Source organism: Trichoderma ghanense (assembly GCF_004382785.1).
Source record: "Trichoderma ghanense strain CCMA-1212 chromosome Unknown scaffold_0, whole genome shotgun sequence".
NCBI lineage: Eukaryota > Fungi > Ascomycota > Sordariomycetes > Hypocreales > Hypocreaceae > Trichoderma > Trichoderma ghanense.
This window is the reverse complement of record NW_027395663.1, coordinates 2,458,081-2,475,466: the sequence shown is the minus strand read 5'-3', so window position 1 is coordinate 2,475,466 and position 17,386 is coordinate 2,458,081. Positions and strand designations below refer to the sequence as shown.

Below are 17,386 nucleotides of genomic sequence, written 5' to 3'. Positions count from 1 at the left end.
ACATGTGGCGATGGAGTTCTTACAGAAGGGCTGGTTGTTGCAAGCTACAGCTCCGTCAGTATCGCCCAGCACCTTTTCCTGACTCAGCGGGCTGTCTGCTGCCCAGCAAAAAAACCGGCTAAGCGATAAGCGCGGCGGCCAATGGGGGCTCGCAGCTGGCGCCAAACAGTGGAGCCGTGGCCCGGGCGGCACATCCCACCTCTGCAACTGATTCTCACGTCCCTTCGTCGCCAGAAGTCTTGGACCAGCGCCTCGCCCAGACGCATCGCCAGCATCGTTTCCTTCCGCCCTCCCGCCGTCCTTCCATCCGCCATCTCCGTCTGCGTCGCCGACCCGCGACCAAAGACCTGCCAAGATGGCGCGCGTCTACGCCGACGTCAACCAGAACATGCCCCGCAGCTACTGGGACTACGACAGCGTCAACATCAGTGCGGAGATCCTGCCCTTTGAATCCCATCCAAACATGCACGTGAGGAGGCTGCGGACTAACCCATTGGGCGTATCACAGGCTGGGGGGTTCTCGAGAACTACGAGGTCGTCCGCAAGATTGGTATGTGTTGCGTGTTGCGTCCCGCTCGTCTATGCGCTTGCTCCCCTTGTTCTTGTGCGCTTGTTTGCTGGGCATCAGGGACGCGTGGTTAACCCGGGATTTGCGCAACCCTAGGCCGTGGCAAGTACTCCGAGGTGTTCGAGGGCATCAACGTTGTCAACTACCAGAAGTGCGTTATCAAGGTCCTCAAGCCCGTCAAGAAGAAGAAGATCAAGAGGGAGATCAAGATCCTGCAGAACTTGGCCGGCGGGCCCAACGTTGTTGCGCTGCTTGATGTCGTTAGGGACTCGCAGGTCAGTGGCCGACATGCCATACCTACCTTCTATCTCCTCATTCGTGTCGTGAGCTGACGAGAACAACGCGGAATTGCGTCTGGCGTGTCACAGAGCAAGACGCCTTCCCTCATATTCGAGTACGTCAACAACACCGACTTTCGAAGCCTGTACCCCAAGTTCAACGACCTGGATGTGCGGTTCTACATTCTCGAGCTGCTCAAGGCTCTGGACTACTGCCACAGCAAGGGAATCATGCACCGAGACGTCAAACCTCATAACGTTATGATCGATCATGAGAACAGAAAGGTACCGCCGCACTGCCACCCCTGCTTTTTCTCACAACACCCAGGATGAACCGCCACTGACTGACCTGACATGATAGCTTCGTCTGATCGACTGGGGTCTGGCTGAATTCTACCACCCTGGAACCGAGTACAATGTCCGTGTGGCTTCTCGCTATTTCAAGGGCCCCGAACTGCTCGTCGACTTCCAGGAGTACGACTACAGCCTCGACATGTGGAGTCTCGGCGCCATGTTCGCCTCCATGATCTTCCGCAAAGAGCCCTTCTTCCACGGCAACAGTAACTCTGATCAGCTGGTCAAGATCGCCAAGGTTCTTGGCACGGATGACCTCTTTGACTACCTCGACAAGTACGAGATCGAGTTGGACCAGCAGTATGACGATATTCTGGGACGCTTCCAAAAGAAACCCTGGCACAGCTTTGTCACATCGGAGAACCAGCGGTTTGTCTCCAATGAAGCCATCGATTTCCTCGACAAGCTGCTGCGTTACGATCACCAGGTTCGTGAATTTTCCTGATAAAGCTCCTTGCTTGGAGACATGTTTCTAACCCCCAATGTACAGGAGCGTCTTACCGCAAAGGAGGCCCAGGCCCATCCTTACTTCGACCCTGTTCGGGATCCTGAAGTTTTCAAGCAAAATCTGATTGGTGCCAACGGAGGTCCTTACAAGTCCTCATGAGCTCATAATGCGTCTTTTTTCCTTGCCCTCTTTTTGATCCTCTCGAGTATCTCATTTCCATCTGAGATAACGTCGTGGGTAAAAGAAAGAAAGAAAGAAAGAAAGAAAGAAAGAAAGAAAAAATGAAGGGGTAAAAAGAAAAAAAAATTGATCAACGACAAAAATCTACATGTCATGCATGCGGGAGGTGTGACCAACAATATCGGGTGCTGGATATGAGAAAGAAAGCGAGCGGTTAGGAAATCACTACAGCCAGCAAAAAAAATGTCTCTCCATTCCCCCCTCTCCCGCCCCCAACTTACCCCCTCGCCCTCCTTCCAACTTTTTCATCAGTTCATTTGATTATCTGGGACCCCGATCTTACTCAGATCAGTCCCGTCAGCTCGGACAGCATTCAGTCAGTCGGCCTACGGCGTTTTCGGGAGATTCGGGGGGGCATATGACAAACTCGGATGGCGAGGATGGGAAGGGAGGGGGAGGAAAGCGAATCCCAACATATATGCATGGTTTTAACGCGCTTCTCATTTTATGATTTGGAACACTGTTTTTGATTGTTTTCTTTCGTTTTCATTTGTGGGTAGCTAATATGAGGTAGCGGGTAATACATTGCCATTTTCCACTGCGTTTCCTATCTCTTGTAGATCCCCCCTTTGCACTTGGCAAGAAAAGAGAAGAAGATTGTTGACGAGACTACCATCCCGATATGTTAGACTATTATCGACCAAGTAGTTTCCCTCTTCCAAGTCATCATAGCCATCATAACTCTGCTTTATACTGCCCCTCCCCCCCTTACAAACAAGTAAAACAGAAATCCCGTCCGCACCTATACCCATCCACCCCACAAGCCCTCAGCGTGCCTCCAGGCGTCTTGACGAGGCTCCCCGGGCTCACGGGCTCCGAAGGCCGCTTCTTCACAGGCGTGCGATACACCTCGCGGGTGCGGGAGCTGGATCTCCACACCTTGCGCGCGGTCGTCTGCGCCACGGAACTCTGCAACCTGAGGGGCATCGCGGCCAGGTTGCGGCCCAGCTCGTCAATCTCCTCGTCCTCGTCCTCGTCGTCGGATAGCAGAGATAGGATGGAGTGGCGGGAAGAAGGGACTTTGAGGCGGCGGTGGGGGCGACGGGGGGTTTGGGGCGGGTTGCTTTGAGATGGTAGAGGTTCTTCGGTTTCATCGGCGGCAGGACGTTTTGAAGGCTTCTTTGTGGGGGATTTGATTGGGGATCCTGGGAGGACTTTTGAGGGAGATTGTGTGGATGGTCGAGGTGCTGCTTCGGGAGACGAGAGTGTGCGGTTAGGTGACGGAGGAGCCGGCTTATCGTGCAGAGAAGCCTTGGCGGGAGAAGGAGGTTCGACGGGAGAGAGATCGTCGCATGTCTCGTGGGAGCTGTCTTCAATGACGGTGGGCAGGGCTGTGTGTTCCACCGGCTGTTTTAGCTGGCCGATTGCTGCGTTGAGTTGCTCGATGACGGGGCTGACGGGCTTCCTGGACTGGCGTCTCCTCTGCTTCGAGGTTGTGGGCTTCAGGGCGTCTTCACTGACGCGAGCAATTGGGCTTGAAGATTGGATAGCTTCAAGCTGGTGCTTGGCTTCCTCTGACGTGGCGTCCGAGGGCTGAGGCGTGTCGTCTAGGGACACCTTGAGGGTGATTCGGGATAGGAAGCGAGTGGGAGACGAGGACAAAGGAGCCACGCCGCTGGAGTCTTCGGATGGGACGTCAGGATGCCCACTGCTGCTCTTATTGCCCGTGGGGGACGAGCCAATCACGGCATCCGCCTTATGTCTGCGTTTCTTGCCAGATTGATTTTGCCGTCCTTCCTTGCCGGCATCCGACGAAGAGATTTCGGCTTGCGCCTGAGCCTTGACATTGCGGATCTCTCGTAACGGGAGTACGCCCTCGTGCCTCTTCTGCGAAATTGATTTCCTTGGCTTGGACAGACTAGTGGGAGCCTCGTCGTCGGAAAGAAGGTATCCAGAATCGGTCGTCTTGAAGGGAAATCCAGCTGGTACCTGAATACTGCGACGCTCCGCGATACGGGATTGGCGAACCTGGGGTTCGTGTGAAGTCGCTAGGTCGATGATGGGAGGTGAAACCTCTCTTTCTTCCTCTTCTCTTTCTTCTGATTCATCCCCTTCTTCCTGTTCCTTTTCTGCTTCCACCTCCTCCTCCACTTCGGCTTCCCCTATTTCTTCCTCTTCCTCGTCATCGTCATCGTCATCGTCATCGTCATCGGCGGCCGAGTCCGGGATACAGTCATGCTCCGATTCTGTCAGGGCGGCATGATCCTCATCAGTTGACTTCGATTCAGTGCTACTCCCCATTTCCGCATGTTCGTCGTCGTCCTCGCCGTCGATCTTCTGTGAGTCTGACGCAGGAAGCAACATGGCTTGCTTTTCAGCCCTTTGCTCTGCCAAGGCCTGAGCCCAAGAAATCTTGTTCAAGTATTCGACCTGCTTCCTCATCCGTCCAGAGCGTCTGCAGCCGTTTGTTTCAGCGGGCAACTCAAGTGATGGTGCCCTTTGGTCTGAGTTCTTTGCTTTGTGCGGAAGTCTCTTTGGTCTTGAATTGGCAGCCTTTCTCGATATTCCAAGAGGTTGGACGGCCTCGTCCCTCATAGATCCGTCGTCCGCCCTTTGTTTCCGCTTTCTGCTCCTCCGTGTGCTTTGAGCGGACTTGTAGCCGCTGTCGCTTGAGGTTCCCTCACCTCCCCTCTCCCCAGCCTCTTCTCCGGCTGAGTTGTTGGACTGGCGTAGATTTTCGGCATGCCCGGTAGCTTCTGTTGGGTTCTCTCGGGATCTCTTCCCCGTCAAGATTACATCCTCGTCCTCTTCATCCTGCTCCTCAGCTTCTGACTTGCGGCTATCACCATGTTCATTCGGCTTGGTAGAAGGGAGCAGTAGTGGATGCTTAAGAATCTTCTTCCTCTTCGGAAGCAAATGCTTTCCAAATGTGGCGGCAAATGCAGATGGGAGAGGTTCTTCGTCCGCTCGAAACCTCGACCCAGGGGCCCAGATTGAGCTTTCGCCGCTTCGCGCAGGAAAATGGTAACGACTAGGTTTGAGTGGCAATTGCTGGCTCGGTGGCCGCTGGACTGTGAACAAATCAGGTCGATCCCACAGAGGGTCGGCGTATTGACCGGGGAATCCCCAGGGCTCTGAAGCGCACGGTGATCGGTCGAAAGTGAATGCTGAAGAAGCAAAGGGAAGCTCTGTAGGAGGCTCAAAGTGCAGGGGGTTTGCATTGTGCGCGCCAAATGGCGAGGTTCGGGCGAGTAATGCGTTCCTCGACGATGACCCCAACACCAAGGCCGTTGAATGTGAGTCGCGAGTTGCCTGGCGACCCTGAATTATACGATCTTCGTCGTCGTCATCGTCGTCATCGTCGTCTGCATCGTCGCCATTATGCGCTCGCTCTCTTCCAACGCCGACAGGTTTCCCTTTCTCCCTCGTCTCCTCCTCTTCGTACTCTTCCTCGTCGCCATAAAGATCCTCCAGCAGGATTCCTTCGTCCTCGTCGTCCTCTCCGTCCATCAGATCGCCCCGTAGGCCGTCTCCGACGTCGCCTTCGTCTCGCATGTTGCGCACATGGCCGTTGTTCACCACGATCTCGCCCGTCACAAGATCGATCTCGTCGCCGATGCCCTCGAAGTCGCGCCCGTACTTCTCAAAGATATGCGCCATGGTGGCTTGGAACCGCTGGTCGGCATAGGCTCGCTCGACAGAGAGCTTGTAGTCGGGGTCTCGCTTAGCCTCGACCTCGAACGGCCGAAAGGCAAGCTCGTCGTCGTCTTCGTCGGCATTGTCCTTGTCCAGCAGCAGCTGGCTCATGCGGCGGCGCTTTGCCGGCGGTTCCATGGCTAGACCGGACTCAAGGGTGTTGACGCTGGTATAGCAGCTACAGAGAGAAAAGAGGAATAATGCCAATTGATATTGAAAAGAACACTGAGGCTAGGCTGGCTCTCAGCACTGCAGACTGCCGACCACCCGGCAGGCCTGTAGCTTCGAAATTGGGCGAAAATGCGACAAGTTGAAGCTTGGATAGAAAAGATTGGTTGCGGGAGCAACGGGGTGCGACAGGGATTGAGGGAACTTGTGCAAGTACCGCGAAGGAGCTTCGCGTCGCGATCTTCCGGCCGGCTCGCGGCTGCGCGTTAAGTGGCTGCACCTCCACTGCCAGGGCAGTCTAGCGCTGATAAGCTGGAAATACAGCGCTGTCAGTCCACTAACGATCCATGCTCACAGGGCAGAGCTGCCTATCTGGAGCTCTGTGGGCTTGCCGACAGGTGGAAGCCAAAAGTGTCGAGTGGGGCTTCATGTTGGCATGCTCCTTCATGGCGTCACAAGATACAGCCATTCACTGCACCTCCATGCCACTTGCTTCGTACTCAACTTCTACCAAACTCCCACCTCAACTCACGATCGGATTCTAACAGAGCCCACAGTTGCACTCAGCGCACTCACTACACTGCAAGGCCTCATTCGCTTCAATCTTGTCTCCCGTCATCCATCTATTTCATCCGATCGACAGCCAGGGCATGCAAAGGACTCTTCAGCCTTCAACCGAACCCCCTCCTCCATCTCCCCTGCCTTCAAGATGCACTGCCAAAAGTGCCGCCAACCGTTGAAACTCGACAGCTCTCTCGACGACCTCAACCCGGCCGCATATGATCTTCTCGTCTGTATGTATTGCTTATCCTGCTATCGCGAAAGGTACACGCAGTTGCTCATCACATCGTCGTACAGCAGCAACGTCATCGCCGCAAGCAGCGATCAAGCCCTCGAGCGCGCAACCGTCAGCACTCCAAGCACAGGAGCAATCGCGAAAGTCTCTCTACGACAAAGTCTCCCAGAATGCTGGCGCGCCGACATTCAAGCGGTACCGTGGCGGCCAGCCCCGCGATAACACCATGTCGTTCATCTACCTCACGGAGTCGCAGGTTGGGCATCCTCTGCCGGATCAGCAGCAGCAAAAGGAACGAGCAATGATCCCTCCTCGCCGGCGAGCCTCTAGCACCAATGGCGCCCCCGAAGACGAGCCCCAGGCAGACATGGGGCACGACATAGACAAGATCAACCGGCTGTTCGAGATCTTATCCGCCAGGTCCGACATCGATCACCCGGTCTGTGTGGATTGTACCGAACTGCTGGTGGAAGGCCTTCAGAAGAAGCTCGATGCCGCATCCAAGGAAAGGGACGCCTATGTTCAGCATCTTAAAGACGTACAGAGCAACCAGCCGAGTGAAGAGGACATCAAAGCCTGGAAAGAAGCTCTGAAAAAGGCAGAGAAGGACAAAACCGCTGCAATGGAAGAGTTGAAGAAGCTGGAAGCCGAGAAGGATGTTCTGGATGACGAAGTTTGGGCATTGGAGGAAGAGTCACGCCAGCTGGACAAAGAGGAGGAGAATTTCTGGAGGGAGAGAAACGCCTTTGCCGCCAAAATGGCAGAGTTCCAGGCCGAGCGCGACAGCGTCAACGCAAAGTATAACAATGACTCGCAGCTGCTGGAGAAGCTACAACGGTCCAATGTCTACAACGACACGTTTTGCATTAGCCACGACGGAAGCTTTGCTACCATCAACGGCCTGCGCCTCGGCAGGCTCTCCAATAAGCCCGTGGATTGGCCAGAAGTCAATGCCGCTTGGGGCCATGCGCTGCTCCTGCTGGTGACGGTTGCCGATAAGCTCGGTTACAAGTTTCAAGGCTATGATCCTGTGCCCCTGGGAAGCACCTCCAAGATCATCCGGTACGAAGTCTCCAACCCGGCGTCCAGCAGGCTTGGCGGGAGACCGATGCACGCACCTCCAAAGAAGCATGTTCTCGAGTTGTACAGCTCAGGAGACATGCCGCTTGGACTCACATTTATGCACCGCAAGTTCGACACTGCCATGGTCGCTTTTCTCGAGCTAGTCCGCCAGCTAGGTGTCTTTGTCCAACAGCAAACAGAATCGACGGGCGTCCCCTTGACCCTTCCGTACAAGATTGAGGGAGACAAGATAGGGGAAACAAGCATCAAGCTCGGTATTGCACAAGACGATGGATGGACCAAAGCATGCAAACTCACACTTACATGCTGCAAGTTCTTGCTTGCCCACGCCAGCAATGTGACTTCGAATGCGAGAAACGGTGCCTAGAGCAGTGAGACGAGAAAAAAGGGCTCCGTGGCATCAGCTCCATGTGTTGCGGGAAAGCTATTCACTCCCACTTTACCAGCATTCTTGCATCGGGATATCTCGGGTATGTGACCTGACTTACTCCTTCTTGTATCCCCTATTTATTTGTCTTGTATATGCCGTCTTACATTCACTGAAAGTCCGTTTGCCACGCTAATCTCCAGAGCTAGGCACTGTCAGCTCTGCGAAGCGATTCACGACAGCCCAACAGGCATATGCCAGATACAACAGGGCGAAAAGAAGAATGAATGGAACATGAACATTGAGCCGGACCCCTCGTTGATTAGGGAAAGACGGCAATTCTTTACCAACGATCAGTAATACGGGAGGAAGATATCCTGATTTCACAGTCACGGCGGCGAGTAGATCTTCCTTGTACAGCAATTTCACGCCGCACAACTTGTCTCTGCCGCCAACTCGCCACTTCAAATTAACGACTTAGGTGGCCCGACGGAGTTCCATCCCCTCAGGATGTTTGTGAGATGATCCTTCAGCCCCCAGGCAGCTGCATGAGAAGTGGCAACAGAGCGCGGGTTTGGACCAACGAGCGGTGCGGTTCTCAGCCTCTTTCAGGCTTCCCCTCCGTTGCATTCGCTCCCAGCCGGCTTTCACCCGCACTGCAGGCCTGATGTGATGGTCCGGCGATTGTCGTGCATAAGCTCAAACCTGATTGATGATCGCATGGCATCGGTTGCTTCCTGCGGGCTGAGCGTCAGGCAGACAGCCTCACTAGCCTGGATTGGCTGCGACCAGGCTGCTGCCTTGGAGCAAGCCAATGTGTAACGCATCACATACACTTCCTGCCTCAGTGGCCAACATCTCAGTCGATGAGTTGAGAGTCTTAGTGACTATAAAGGCGTCTGTCTGTCTGTCTGCTGCTATCAAGCAAAACACTCTCTTTGATCCGTTCCACTTCCTCTTGTGTACCCCATATTCGCCCATCGACCCCGTACCTTGCTTTACTTCTTCACGCTCGTCTTTTCTACTCCTTTTTTTTGTGAACTACCGTGTAGACATCATGGCCGGCCCTCGCATCGTTCGGGAGTACGAAGTTCGTGCACACCCGAGCCGAGATTATGACTCCCGCGAGGACAGCATGAGCGAAGGTTTTGAGGAGCTGGGACCGCGCAGCATGCTGCCCAATTCGCGAGGACCCAAGTATGCTGTCGACGGCGAGGTGCCTGACGTCCTATACACCCTCAATCATGTTTCCCGCACTAGACGCTTTCTTGGGCGTAAGTTGCAACCTCTTTCCACCGGGATGAATCCACTGCTGATCGCTTGACTGGCAGGCCAACAAAGCTCCAAGCCATTTGAGAATGTGACTTCCTATGAGATCAAGGACGATGAAGCCGATGAGGGGGGCGAACTTGTCAAGAAGCCCATTTTTGAGATCGTCACTACTGTCTGCGTTGACGGTAGGCCTGATGATGGCAGGCGCATGGTTCACCCTCGTCGAGGACGGCCTCAGATGGAGCGCCCCATTACGTCTGCCTTTGATGACCTCGATTATCGAAGTGAGGGTTATTATACCGAGGAAGAGCAGTACTATGACCCGCCGGGAACTCCTCAAGCCGAGACTCCCTTGATGGTCATCTACTCGGAGTACCTCATCAATGCCCTTCGAGCCGTCGTCCGTTACTACCCAAACCTCAACCTCGGCGGCAAGTCTGTCCAGATCAGCGCACCTTATCGCGTGCTGTATCATCACCGCCAGGAGCTGTCCGAGTACCGCGAAAACCAGCCTGTTGGGCACAGTGCTGAATATATCGAGACGACAAACCAGCACATCGATGTCCTTCTCAAATTCCTCGAAGGGAGCCTCCAGGACGAGATCAGCAAGGAAGAGGAGCGTCACCAGCTCGAGACGCCTGCAGCCACATTTGAGCATTTCTGGCTGCTTCTTAAGCCCGGCGAGGTCATTTACACTAAGAAACACGACATTTGGACGGCATTCGTCATCAGCAGTGTCGGTGTTGGGAATCGTTCCCACGGTAACCTCGACAATTATCGAATCAGCTGCTGGCTGCTGGAGTCCAACGGCGTCAAGGTTGGTCGATTCATGGAGAGCTATGTTGTCACGCCATGGCCGGGTGAGCAAGCTATAAGCTCTTTGTCAGTCATTCCTGCAAAGTTTTGGAAGGAAGACGTTGCTGCTCAGGGTAATCGCACGATGCGTGAGAAGCTCGTCGAGGAAGGCAGGCTATATTGGGAGCTTCTGAAGCGACCAACGTATATGGAGTACGATGGTCTTCTTGTCAACTCAGGCTCTGGCAGCAGACTTCCTGGTGGCCCAACTGGCTTTATGAACGGTCGTGTGATTTGCGATGCTTCTGGGTTCGACAAGTTCTACGACTCAGCTCCTGATGGGGAGGGCAGGCGATATCCTCCTCCTGGTCGCCGCCGTGTGACTCAAGGCGTTCCGAACAAAGACTTCCTTCCTCAGAACCTCCCTAGATGCGGTTGCACTGTTTGTGATGAAGGTCGGGTCATGGAGGACGATGGTCCGTACGTCGGGTTTGAGGATCTTGATCCCCTCTGCGACGCGCCTCCCAGCAACGACCTCTTCTTTCACGTTCTCAGCAAGACGATCCCGGGATTCATCCTCGGCACGCGTCGTTGGGGGAACCTCCACGTTGCTAATCTCAGCCCGGTCAAGCCCGACAAAGAGGCCTTCAAGTACCTCGTCCTGGACGACGACATCAAAATGACTGTGAGAGCCCTCATCGGCCAATATACCACCGGGGTCGACGGTCAGGTCGCTCCCTGGGGCAACGACTTTATCCGCAACAAGGGCGAGGGCCGCATTTTCCTGCTGCACGGGGCTCCAGGTGCGATATCACAATCACTGAGAAAGTGCAGAAGACAGAGCTAACAGTGGACGTAGGTGTTGGCAAGACGTGCACCGCCGAGTGCATTGCCGAGCTGACCAATCGACCGCTCATTGCCCTCACGAGCGGCGATCTGAGCATCGACGCATTCCGCGTCGAGTCCAACCTCAACTATTTCCTGGAGCTGGGCCAGCGCTACGGAGCCCTGGTGCTGCTTGACGAGGCCGATGTCTATCTCGAGCGCCGCCGTGCGAAGAACATCTCGCGCAACGGCCTCGTCTCCGTCTTCCTCCGCGCGCTGGAGTACTACCGCGGCGTCCTTTTCCTCACCACCAACCGCGTGCGCTCCTTTGACACTGCCTTCCTCAGCCGCATCCACGTTGCGCTGCATTACAAGAATCTCGGCGACGAGGAGCGCGAGCGCATCTGGACTCACAACTTTGACCGCCTGGACCGCGACTCCCGCGGCAAGATCCGCGTCGCCATGGCGGCTCGCGAGTTTGTTTGGTCGAGCCAGGAGGTCCGCGCCCTCAAGTGGAACGGAAGAGAGATTCGCAATGCCATGCAAACGGCGCTGGCGCTGGCCGAGAGTGACTCCAATGAAGAGGGGCTGCAGACCGTTACCATCGGAGAGAAGCACATTCGCGCCGTGGTCAAGATGAGCAAGGGCTTCAAGGACTACATCAAGTCGGTGGTGCCCGCAGGCTCGGATGATGTCGACTATGATGGGGATAGCGATGACGGAGCAGCTAATTGACGGGAGTGATGACGAATACAAGGATTGAAGTTATTCAGATTGTTCACACGTTTGTCACATTCGAGCACTTGGAGGGAAAATGGCAACCTCTTCCCCCTTTTCTAACATGGGGTCGGGGATCTTATGACTTTATGCAAGAATGTTATCCAGACTGATCAGATACTTTAGACTTATTACCAATGATGACACACGAGATCATGACCATTCAAAGAATCATTCAGGTAGTCTACCTAGTATGTTTGCAGCAATTAATCTGCTGAGTCTGACTGCATCGTATACCAGAATACGTAAGAAGAAGCTATTCCAGCAAATGTAAAAAACAAACTATACATGAAAATTTCACCTCTTTTATGCCCCGTTCCGTCTTAACTTTTCGTTACCAACCCCTAAAGCCCACACATTTATTTACCCAAAATCGTCTCACGCAGCTTATCCCTCTCACCACTGCTCTCGCACATATCCCTAAACACACCCCCTTCCTTCTCCCACAGCTCCTTCGGCGTTCCAAACTCCGCCACGACACCCTCGCTGAGAACGAGAATGCGGTCAAAGTCGGCAATCGTGCTGAGACGATGCGCAATCACGATGAGCGTGCTGTCCGTAAACTCCTCGCGGATGCTGCGCTGGATAAGCGTATCGGTGGCCATGTCCACGGCCGAGGTGGCCTCGTCGAGCACCATGATCTTGGGTCGGGATACAATGGCCCGAGCCATGCAGAGGAGCTGACGCTGGCCTTGGGACAGGTTGCCTCCAGACTCGGCAATGCCGCTCGAGAGGTCGCGGAAGATGTTGACGTTGGCCGGGGAGGCGGTTGAGACGGCGGCAGAGGATGGCTCGTTGGCGGGTGTTGCCGGTTGCGAGTCGACCAGGTGGACGCGGTGGAGCGACTCGCGGAGCTCCTCGTCAGTGCGCTCGTTGAAGGGGTCGAGGTTGCTCCTGATAGTTCCAGAAAATAGTACGGGGTCCTATGAGAATTTCACACGTTAGCAGTCGGCATAGTAAAACATCATCTTTGTTACTTACCTGGGGAATGATGGCCAAGCGTGACCGTAGGCTGTGGAGGTCAATCTTGGAAATATCCACGCCGTCAATCAAGATGGTACCAGAACGAGCCTCCAGGAAACGGAAGAGAGCCAGAGTCAGGGATGACTTTCCAGCGCCGGTACGGCCAATAACACCGACTCGCTCGTTGTTCCTCACATTGAATGACACACCCTTCAGGACGGCCGGGAGCTCTTCAGCATAGCCAACGACAAGGTCCTTGACCTCGATATCTCCTGACGTGGGCCAGGCCGCGGGGGGGTTCTCGCCATCCAGTGGCTCCGTCTTGAGGTCTGCGTATTCAATGACACGCTCTGTAGCATTCATGTCAAGTTCCAGGCTCGTGTAGCTCCAAAGAGTCATCAGAATGTTTCCGGAAAGGTCCACAGCAAACGCCAATGTGAAGCCAGCCATGGAGGCGTCGATATAAGGCGACAAGGCAACAACGACGCCAACGATGGAGCTGAATGCAGTACCGATCAAAGCCATGCGGAAGCTCATCCACCTATTGAACAGGCTGCCATATATACTCACGGAATCCCAGGCATCGAGATGGCCGTGCATGCGTTCCACATATACTTGGGTCTTCTGATAGGCTCGGAGCGTCGCTACGCCTGATAATGTCGCGTTAAACTGCTCAAAGACGGGTGACTTGGAGGTGCTTTCGAGCCGCTTCATCGGTCTGGCGCCAGCCATGTACTGTTTAGCAACAGCGACGGCGAAGAAGACCAAAACGAAAGCCATGGGGAGGATATAAGGTGAAACGAGACTAGCAGCGATGCAGACACCGACGAGGCCCAGGCCACGCCAAAGCAAGAGCCCGAAGTCCATGTTGATGCGGTTGTCGATGATGTCGAAATCGGCCGTGAGACGGTTCAAAATGCGACCGACGGGAACCGTGTCGAGCCAACGCAGCGGAGTCCGTAGGACAGTGAAGAGAATCAGGTTGAACAGGGTCCTGCTAGCCCTGATGCTCATGATGAAGGACCAGATGAAGCGCAGCGTCCCGACGAATGCGCTGGCGCCCGAGAGAGCGACATAGATCAACAAGTAGTAGGACAAGTTGTGCTCCTTCGACTCGGTGTTCAGCAGGCCGGAAGCAACATGGAAAGGGCCATGTTGGAAGGACAAGCTATATGCGAAGCCATGCTTCTGCTCTGCTTCAAACGCATGCACGCCGCCAGCTTGCTCTTCACTTCCTTCTGTCCAGATCTTAACCCACCAATTACGAGCCAGATTCCCTGCCTCAAAGCTGGAGAATAGAAGGGCGAGAACGATCCAGAAGAGCCAACCGCCGCTGTGCCGGAGATAGGTCAAATAGATCCGGCTCTTGACCTTTCCCTTGTCGCGAGTTTCTTTCTCGACAAAGTCTTTGGCGGCCTTGTCTTTGGCTGGTTCTCCTTCGGCGGTGCTTCCGCTTGATTCTCCATCAGCACCAGCAACGGACGCCTCTTCGGAGTTGACGACCGTTGAAGCCTCAGCGGCTGCTTCTTCCTGCTGAATTTCCTCTTGCGTTTGTTCGTTGGTCTTGATCCTTTCCAGGGTGCCGTCCTCGGCAAGCTCCGATGTCAGGCCAGCGTGCAGGACAGTGCCTTCGCCAAGTTCAACCAAGTACTTGGCCTTCGATTCAACCAGTGCGACATGATGCGTGACCAGGATTCGGGTGCGCCCTTCGCAGATGTCGCCGCTGATGCACTTTTCGAAAATGTGTCGACCAACATGAGCGTCAACAGCGCTGAAGATGTCGTCCATGACGAGGATCTCGGCGCGTGAGTAGATGGCTCGGGCCAAGGTAACTCTCCATTTCTGACCGCCGCTAAGGTTGATTCCATTGGCGCCAAGTTCAGTCTTGTCGCCATCGGCCAACATCTCAAGGTCCTTCTTCAGCGCGCAGGTTTCGATAACCTTTTGGTATCGAGCTTCGATATAGGGGAGGCCGAACAAGATATTGTCTCGGAATGAAGCACTCTCAAGCCAAGGTGTCTGGGCCACATACGCAACGGAGCCAGGAAGAATCCAGTTTCCTGGATGAGCTTTGTGGTCGTTTCGATCAAGCGCCGGTACGGTAGGGGGTGTGTAAATGGCGCCTTCAAGAAGATCGACTTCGCCAAGAACAGCGGAAAGCAACAGACTCTTTCCCGTTCCTGTTTTGCCAGATATCACAGAAAGCTCGCCTGCGGGAAATGACAGATTGATGTTCTTGAGAATGAAGCGCTCTTCGTCGGGAGTTTCGACATCAACAGGCCAAGAGATGGTGGCATTGTCGAAAGCAACGTCCGGGCCATCTGACACAACTTTCTTCATCTCAGGACCGCTAAGGTATTTGTCAATTCGCCGGATTGAAACAAGTGTATCGACAGAAGCCGTAAGAAGTTCGGGGAGAGCTGAAAGGGTGGCTTCCAGGCTCTTGAAGATGCTAATACTGACGAAGGCAACCGACGCGGACAGATTGCCGTGCAACAGAGCGTAGACGGCCAGCGAGGCAGCCGCAAGGAAAATCGGGCTAATCACCCAGCAAGCAAACAGCACAGAGTCAGCCATGAAGGTCTTCTTCAAGGTCGTCAGCTCTTGCTCTCTGGCTTCCTGGATACGTTTCTCCCACTGATCCTCCAAAGCGGAAAACTTGATTTGGCGAATACCCAAGAGCGCCTCGTTGACAATGGCCAGCTTGGCATCACGGTTCTTCATGAGCTTGGCCTGGTACTTCATGTAAAACTTGGTGGCGTATGTGTTGACCGGCATGACGAGAGCCCAGGCCAGGATACCGGCAGCGAAGGGCAAGAAACCGATCAAGCTAAGAAGGAAACCACAGTATACAAAAAGATTTGCCAAACTGCTGATGATGAAAAACTGGTAGGACGCGAGGTTGGAGACGTGGCGAACGTCAACACCAACGAGGTTCACAATGGCCTGGCGAGACTTGAGAACGGTATCTTCTTCCTCGGGCTTCTTCGCGTCGTTGGCGCTTTCGGCGGCATCTCCGTCCGGCTTTGGGGTTTCTTTCTCTGCGATTTTGACATTTTTGCGTTTCAAAGACTTCTCAAAGACCAGGGCCGAAAGCTGGCCTCGGAGAGGGATTGATGTCTTGTACATTGCGAACCAGTTGACCCATCCTTGCAGCCACTGTCCGGTAAGTATAAGTCAGCTTGTGTTTTTTCCATGACTTAGCAAGGAGCGGTGGTTTGCCCGTACCTGCGAAAAGAGAGAGAAAACGGCAAGGGAAATGATGTATGCCAATATTTGACCCATTGGACGTTCGCCTGAGCCAGAGCTTCGTTCGAGGAGCTCAATCACACGCAGCATCGCCCAAAACGGCCCTAGCCCGACAAACGAGCGAGCGATGGTGACAACCCATTGGAGTACAAAGAGAGGTAAATAAGCCCGAAGAAGTTTCCTCAGAAGCGGGCCCTCGAATTTGAAGTTGTTCCATGCCTCGACCAAGTCACGGGCTCTGAAGTTGTGATCCGGTCCTGGAATGTCCTTTTCGTCCAGATCACCCTTCTTTGACGCCAGCGCTACCAGGGGCTTTCCCCAAGACCAAGTGAATCGGCTGAGGACAGATGTTGTGAATTGCGCATCTACCGGTCTGTCTTTGCAGTAGACGACAGGTCGACGCGGGATTGAGATGTTTGCAAACAGCAATGGGACTGCGACCGCCAAGCTGACCAGTCGAAGGACGAGGATGGGATCATCCTTTGTAACACCAAGCTGCACAGCGTGGAGCGAGTGAAGGAGGATGATCAAGATGCTGATAAATGTCGAGACAAATGCCCAAATGCCGAGATCATGGGCTTTGACAGGGGCCCGGTGAGCAAAGATACACACGGCCTGGATAACAATGGCACCCTTTGAAGAGCTGTTAGCCACTTTGCGCATCAACTGCGCTGATTGGTGTTTGCGGGAAGGGTTGGACTTACCAGAGCAGCAGTTGCCAGCCAGTTGGGAATAAAGAGGTCGTCTTGATCGGAATGAAGGGTAGACAAGATGGAGAGGGCCAGGGACGGGCCGAAAGTCGTCAAAGAAGAGACAAGAATGGCAATTTTGGGCCATTTGTTCGAAAACGAAGCAACAGCCTCGGGCGTACTCGTGCCGTCAATATCTTGGTAGAAGTTGTCCTTGGGCGTTCGATTGCGAACCTGGTGAAGAAGAGCAAAGACAGCAGGCAGAGTCAGAAGTCCAACAACGGCCGCACCGGCAATGGAGGTTGGCAGCACCAAAGAGCCCAAGGGGTCGCCCTGTTTGGCAATAGCGCCGAGGACAAGCTGGTGAGGCATCACGGCGAGAAACGCTCGCCGGCGCACCGGCTGGAGCTCAAGGCGACGGAGCTGGTGCGATTTACTGAAGCCGATAGCAGTAGTAGTAATTCACGGACGTCAGTGGGAGCATCAATGAGCACGCGGGATGGATTGCGCAGCAACGGAGCAGAGCGCTCTCTGCCCACAGCCAAGCAGAAGACGCAAAGCGATGAACAGGAAGGAAGCAGAACGGCGACGGCTATAAGGAATGAAAATATGAATCCAGATAAAAAAAAATGAACCACAGGCGAAGATGCGTCGTAGTTATCAGCATCCAGTCGGTTCGCGTCACGAGAGGCCAAAGCGGTTTTATCGCAGGAGCGCCATGCCGACTCCCAAGCTGCGATATCCACAGCACCCGCAGGCTAGCAGATGCAACGTCGAATCCTCCAAGCTCGCAGGCCGCTGCATCTCCTGGGATACCCCGGCCGGATAGCGCATCTCAGGCGCGTGGGAAGCAGCAGAGGCAGCCGTTCTCCGTGGTT

At 54.4% G+C, this 17,386-nt stretch overlaps 5 protein-coding genes across 5 annotated transcripts; 3 read left to right on the top strand and 2 right to left on the bottom strand.

The window, feature by feature from the left end:
* Positions 1-355: 355 nt before the first annotated feature.
* On the top strand, positions 356-1,807 carry CCMA1212_000838 (Casein kinase II subunit alpha; the record flags this gene model as incomplete). Its single annotated transcript, XM_073698291.1, has 6 exons — positions 356-428; positions 509-550; positions 665-891; positions 937-1,131; positions 1,208-1,627; positions 1,691-1,807. 6 exons carry the CDS (start codon positions 356-358, stop codon positions 1,805-1,807), a joined length of 1,074 nt encoding a protein of 357 aa, XP_073563005.1.
* Positions 1,808-2,596: 789 nt separating this feature from the next.
* Positions 2,597-5,662, bottom strand: CCMA1212_000837 (uncharacterized protein; the record flags this gene model as incomplete). Its single annotated transcript, XM_073698290.1, has 1 exon — positions 2,597-5,662. One exon carries the CDS (start codon positions 5,660-5,662, stop codon positions 2,597-2,599), a length of 3,066 nt encoding a protein of 1,021 aa, XP_073562886.1.
* Positions 5,663-6,401: 739 nt separating this feature from the next.
* On the top strand, positions 6,402-7,938 carry CCMA1212_000836 (Vacuolar protein sorting-associated protein atg6; the record flags this gene model as incomplete). The annotated part of the gene is made up of 2 exons (XM_073698289.1): positions 6,402-6,486; positions 6,551-7,938. 2 exons carry the CDS (start codon positions 6,402-6,404, stop codon positions 7,936-7,938), a joined length of 1,473 nt encoding a protein of 490 aa, XP_073562889.1.
* A 1,057-nt stretch (positions 7,939-8,995) lies between these two features.
* Positions 8,996-11,565, top strand: CCMA1212_000835 (uncharacterized protein; the record flags this gene model as incomplete). Its single annotated transcript, XM_073698288.1, has 3 exons — positions 8,996-9,212; positions 9,270-10,808; positions 10,865-11,565. The coding sequence occupies 3 exons, from the start codon at positions 8,996-8,998 to the stop codon at positions 11,563-11,565; spliced, it is 2,457 nt and encodes an 818-aa protein (XP_073563772.1).
* Positions 11,566-11,966: 401 nt separating this feature from the next.
* CCMA1212_000834 (ATP-dependent bile acid permease) lies at positions 11,967-16,880 on the bottom strand (the record flags this gene model as incomplete). Its single annotated transcript, XM_073698287.1, has 4 exons — positions 11,967-12,530; positions 12,589-15,729; positions 15,799-16,485; positions 16,524-16,880. The coding sequence occupies 4 exons, from the start codon at positions 16,878-16,880 to the stop codon at positions 11,967-11,969; spliced, it is 4,749 nt and encodes a 1,582-aa protein (XP_073563773.1).
* Between the last annotated feature and the right edge of the window lie 506 nt (positions 16,881-17,386).